Source organism: Neolamprologus brichardi, chromosome 8 (genome assembly GCF_056152115.1).
Source record: "Neolamprologus brichardi isolate AB-2024 chromosome 8, ASM5615211v1, whole genome shotgun sequence".
Taxonomy (NCBI): Eukaryota; Metazoa; Chordata; class Actinopteri; order Cichliformes; family Cichlidae; genus Neolamprologus; species Neolamprologus brichardi.
Window position 1 is genome coordinate 10,709,354 of NC_142111.1, and position 6,000 is coordinate 10,715,353.

A 6,000-nucleotide genomic window follows, 5' to 3' on the forward strand; every position below is an offset into this window, starting at 1 on the left:
TCATTATGTACCAGGTTAATGGGGGGGGGGGGGGGGGGGGGGGGGGTAAGTCTTGGTTTGAATGGGAATCCTGTCAGTTACAATAATGCAATTTCCACTGATATTCATCCTCATTGTCTTGATCAGTTCTCTTCCACTGCCCTCATATCTTAATGTACCACTTAGTCTCAGTGTTAAATTTCCTGGGCTCCTATTCTAACAGGGCCTGGTGCATGAAATATTGAGAGCTGCTCTCTAACCTAAAAGGCCACTGGAAGGTCTCAATAGGGGGGCCGAGAAGCCTCACAGGCAATGTTAAAGGGACACTGCAGTCCACAGATGCTTTTTAAAATAAACCAAACCAAACAAAAAAAACAAACACGATATATTACAGGCTACAGAGGCTGATTATACAATTCCAGACTCACTGTCACAAAACAGAGCCAGACCCCTCCACAACCTGTTAAACTAAAGTGACCCTAAAACGTGACTCACCTGAGACATCAGCGGTTTTCTGTTTCTCTGTTATTTGTTTCAGTGTAAACCTGACAAATGTGCTCACGTCAGCACTACGTACAAGCCAGCAATTATACCCCCGCAGTGAAACGCTGACTGGGAGAATAGGCAGAACGCATCACTGATGATGTCAAAGCAGCAGCAGACTGTTGATAGTAGATCCAGAGGTGCTTTTCCCAAAACTCATATGGAAGCCATCAGCGAGGCTGTGAGAACTGAGACCTTTCTTCTCCTCCCCCACATTCTCCGTAGTCCTCTTTTTGGGATGCACCACCACAGCATATATTCTGGCAGCTGATAAACGACGGCTCCGATTACACGATACTGCAGTGGTAAGAGTTATTAAATGAAGTCAATATTAGGCTCATTATTTCCTAACAATGAGGCTTCACTGACAGAGGACCGAGATTCCCATAAGAATTTGCTGATTTCATGAAGTAGCCACTGAAGCCACAACAACAAGAGCTCTTGTTTATCAAATGAGTGCCAGAATGGATAAAGGAAATTAAAGGGAGGAGTAGCCATGCTACTTACCTAGCACTGAGCTGGTAAAACAAACTTAGCTTAGAACTTTGGTGGTAAACAACATAGCTTTGCCTAGCTAAATGGGGTGGGGGGTCTACAACTGTAAGCTTATAACCAAAACAAAAATCATCACAGACAAGAAAAATGGATAATGGCTATGCTGGGATTTCCGCCAGTGGATGATGGTCGGGGTACACCCTGGTAACTAGACAGCCATCTGCACTCTCAATCCCTCCTCTGGGCAATTTAGAATCACCAATTACCCAACAATCATGTCTGGACTGTGGGAGGAAGGCAGCGTACCTGAATAGAAACCACGCAAGCACATCAAGACGCTCCAGAAAGGCTCCAATACAGTCTCACAGCAGTTTGTGAAAAAAGTTACAACCTTTAATCCATAGATACGTGTTACTGGACATAGATTTCACACTTTTTTTTTTTCTTGGTCCTCAACAAAACTTTTCATCAGTATCCATATTTGACTTGACCTTGAGCATAACTTGGGCAAAGACCTGTTAGATGATCACTGTGTGCAAGTGTCACTAAAATCAGTACACTAGGATGACAAGTTTCCCCTAAGCTTCTCACACCTTGGGTGAAAACCTATTAGGTGACCAACACTGTAAGAGGAGCAGCATTTCTTGCGAACAGTGGACAGACGGGCAGACAGCGGATGCCTCGCCATGCCATAGCGTCATCTGTCAGCTCAAAACCAAACTAGCTGCTCATTTTTCCTCAAAGCAGTTTAACATAAAATCAAAACCACTACACCAATCAACCATTCAGACGAGCAGAAGCTAAACACAGGGGGGGTTAAATGGACCTCTTCTCTTATAAAGAGCGCCAGTTTCTTGCCATGAATTTCTGCCAAAACTTCCAAAAGAAAGTCAAGAAGAGGTGAAGTCACAACATAATGCTCTCTTCTAAACACAAGCAATCTCACCACCAGCAAAGCTAAACACTTATGAAACCACTTACCCGAGATCTGTGTAAGGGATTGTCAAAATTTGTTCCCTCCGGTGCCAGGAGCAGCCATCCTGCATATATAGGTTTTGCCTGGTGAGTGGAAAACACAATGACAGTGTTGGAAGCAATCATTAGCATAATAAATAACTGTCTAATTATGGGACACAGAAGTTGATTCTGCAACTTGAGACCACATACTATGACCTATTTAAAAACACATGCACACACTCACAAACATGTGTTAAACTCCATGAAAGTGTTATAATAGACATTAGCTGCCTTGACTTTAGGCTACACTCGCCACTTGGCTTTATTCCAGAGCACCATGCTGCCCTGAAAAAAAAAGAAAAAGGAAAGGCTAACACACACACACAATTTTTCTTCTGATCCTCTAAGTGGGTGGACTGGTGGGTGGTGGGGGAAGCAAGAGGCAGAAGTTAGGAGGAAAAAAACAAACAAAAAAAAAAAGCAGTGGATGAGAAGCAGAAGAGAGAATTAGTGCCAAGCTTTTGTGGCTACAGATTTGCAATTCAAACATGTACTGAGAGACGCAAGTTGGCCTGGCAGTGTTTCTTAAGTTGTTCTGGTACATACTTGAACTGTAGCTACGCTAGTAGTCAGCACTTGTCTGCCGAGCCAAGAAGCCCTGCATAACCACTGCATGCATACTGCGCGCAGGAGACCTCACTGAACTTGATGTTTACATTAAGATCTTACCTGTGCCTAAAGAGCTTATCAAATTAAGCGTCTTACATAAATGCACGTGTGCTTCGCCCCCCAGACTATGAAACAGTAGCCAACAAATCTGAGTCAAAAGAGCTTGACATATCCAGCTGTCTGGCACTTCCATGTCTTTCAATCTGAGGTTTTGATTACAGTCATAACTTCACCCTATGTACGGCCGAGCATAATCCACCATAAAATCCTCTTTTGCTTTGATTACATGCAGCACAGCACATTTTCCAGCTGAGTGACTGTGTAAACAAAATGACATAACATTAATTTCCAAGCACAAGTCCAAATTATAACCTTGGACCGTCAAGAGTTTGAACAGACTTGCAAGAGAAACATTCAGACACTAAAAATGGAGGGGAAAACTGCAAGATGAAGGCAACTGAAAGAATAAGAGAGTGGGACACTGTTGTTGTGCATTGTTGTTTTAATGCCTGTAGAAAGAAAAAAAACAAACAAAAAACACAGTTTAGAAAAACATCTCATCTCTCCTTATAAGACTTGACAGCCATACCAATGGCAAGTCCCCCCTGAGACTGAGAAATAAGCGTGATGAATCTAGGTCACTTTTTAGCCTCTAATGGTTCAGCGGTTAAATGTACTCATCTGAGCGTGTTCCTGTGTCTTCATTTCGCAATGCCCCCCACCTCACAACCTCTTATTCCATGTCATCATAAAGGATATATTAATATTGCTTCAATAGCCTGGGCCTTTAAGGCAAGTGAAATTGGAGAGATGGGAGGTCAGAATGACAGCTCTGGTTGAAAATAGATGCTCCGCTTTTCCATATTTTTTCTGTGCGTGTGTCTGTATAAGGACTTAATATATGGACTACAGGACTTCAAACCTCCAGCAACAGACAATCTAATAATCTTTAATAGCCATGTGAGGCCAACAAACATAAGCCAATTTCTGTACCAACATCATGGAGGACAATGATAGTGGACAATGTGTCTCACAGACACTGAAAAAGCATCACTTGTACAATCTTCAGACCTGAGAATGAGCCTTGATCTATCCCATTAAACAAGACTCCCAAGAGGAATGATCACAATGTGGGTCAACAAAGTTCAGCATGACACCATACCACCTTCACAACATAAGACTCCCTGCTGGGGACAATGTAAACAGTGAAATATCTCCACTAAAATAATAATAATAATAATAATAATAATAATAATAATAATAAGTCAGCCTCGCCCAATATTAGTCAATGTTAAAGTAAACTTTACAGTTTCTTAATTTAAGCAATAGTATGGTTCAAACTACAGTTAAATGATCAAAGGAGACAACATAATCTGAAATAATTACAGCTCCTGTAAAAGCAGCTGATAGCGTCGCTCCTGTGCTGCAGGGCATGGAGCTGGGTGGAAGCCTGCGTGTGCATGAATTAGGGTCAATATGCGCCCTTGGGCTGGAAACTAATTATGTCCAATTAACCCAACCTTTGCACATCGTGGTCTATTAGCACACGACAAGTCGTTTGAAATGAGCACATTAAACAGAAAAGACAGCAACAGGATTTGCACTCCCATTAAACGGCACATAGTAAGAGTGAAACGCAATGGAAAGTTGCTGGAGCGTTTGTTTACCTGGTTTAAGTCTTCGTCGTTGAGCAGATGCGACTCTCTGGGCTTAAAGCAGTTCTGGCATTTACTTTTGTTGAAAATGTTGGCTTGAAATTTCCGACAGGGATTGTCTTTGAGTGACATGGTTGATTGAGGGAGCGACACTCGATGAGGAAAAAACAGAAAAGACTTATTTTAAAAGTCCGTGTTTGAGGGGGGAAAAATCAGTTCTCACAGTAAAGACTGACGCAAGTTGCTGATGTATGCTTTCTAGAACAAAGCCATTTAACAGTGCGCAGTTCACCTGTCCCGAGGTTACCTGAGGCAGTGCGTAACCCCTCGTTAAGTGATATCTATATTGGTCATCTTGTGCGCGGGGTCGCCTCCTGCAGCTAACGCCGAGCTGCTAACTTTAGTTTTAGCGTGCAGGCTTGGGCAGAACTTGTCAAATAAAGTCGTCGAAAGTGCGGACAGATGTTCGCGTGTCTCTCTTAATTACGTCCTCCGGCGAGGTGTCGACGTCTCACAGGTGACGCTCCGGGCCTCGAGCTCGCTGCAGAGGTCCCGTCACAGTCTCCATCGGGCGGAACGGCTCTTCACTGAGGGGGAGGGAGTCCACTTCGGCCCCCCCTCTCTGTCTTTCTATCAAACAAGTGATAGCGCGGTCATTGCCGTTAAATCTTTTTCGCGCTTCTAACGTCTCGCTTCAGGGCCACCGGAACGTTATCAAACTTCGGAAAAGCCATCGACGTGGTTGTCATGCCGCTGGATGAATAGCGTCAGGTCCTGTTCGTCGTAGAGCTGCTCCCCCTCTGGTACTGATACGCAGTCTGCGGTTGATGTTTTCGTGCAAATCCTCGTTCGGGCCGGACATTCAGTCGGTGGAGAGGTGAAGGGGAGAGAGTGGGGCTGAGAGACAACGGCTTCGTCCAATCGGAATAGGTGGACACGCCCAAAAGCCAGGCCGTTTCTTTCGTGGACCAATAGAAAATCTTCCGAAGTGCTAATATTTTCCCTCATGCTAGGTGGTGTTTAAAGGCCCACTTAACTTCCGTACAAAAACTCTGATGTTGTTGAAATTGCCTGTGCTAATACTTTAATTGCGAGTCAAAAGGCCAGAGTGTAGTGTGTATCCACGTCAATATTATTCCATTATTGCACTAATGAAAAAACATTATTTTTTTAAATTCAGCTTGTGGAATACGGTTTGGTTTTTACATATGAAAGAAAAGTCTAAAGGTATACACAGAAATGGCTTCCTAATGAATTACTAATAAAATAAATGGTAGCAGGCCAAAAAAGGACACAACACACATCATGCACTAATAGTTATGGAAACTGCACGTGAAAAGAATCTATAAAGGCTGTACAGGAGCAAAGCCTGAACTTAATGTGTATTACAATGTAATAAGATTGCATTATATACATTTTTTTAATAAGTGTGGCTTATATAGTGTAGTGGGCTGCACAGCAAGCGGTAATAATGCAACTTTCAGGCTGATGCTAATGCTACTTTATGGTGTTTTAAAACATACATCATCATCAAGGAAAAAAAAAATCTAAAATCTACAGCACAAATGCAAGTTAAAGTCTGTTCTCATAGAGGGCAATCTTAAGACTCCAGAGCACCATCTGTTGGTCTTGAATTTCAAATGGCCTGACTGGGATTTTTAGAAACGTATATATTTAAGGAAATGTAGAGAGTGTGGAAAAT

The 6,000-nt window shown here is 42.8% G+C and overlaps 1 protein-coding gene across 3 annotated transcripts in view; it reads right to left on the reverse strand.

Annotated features, from left to right (window-relative positions):
* mpripa (myosin phosphatase Rho interacting protein a) overlaps window positions 1-5,181 on the reverse strand; it is a 51,247-nt gene extending 46,066 nt beyond the window's left edge. For all 3 annotated transcript variants that reach the window (XM_006801079.3, XM_035912168.2, XM_035912167.2), the window contains exons 1-2: window positions 4,311-5,181; window positions 1,999-2,076 (exon numbers count right to left, since the gene is read on the reverse strand). In XM_006801079.3, coding sequence (XP_006801142.2) covers window positions 1,999-2,076; window positions 4,311-4,430 — 198 coding nt within the window. In that variant the 5' untranslated portion in view covers window positions 4,431-5,181. The remainder of the gene's footprint in view (window positions 1-1,998; window positions 2,077-4,310) is intronic.
* Between the last annotated feature and the right edge of the window lie 819 nt (window positions 5,182-6,000).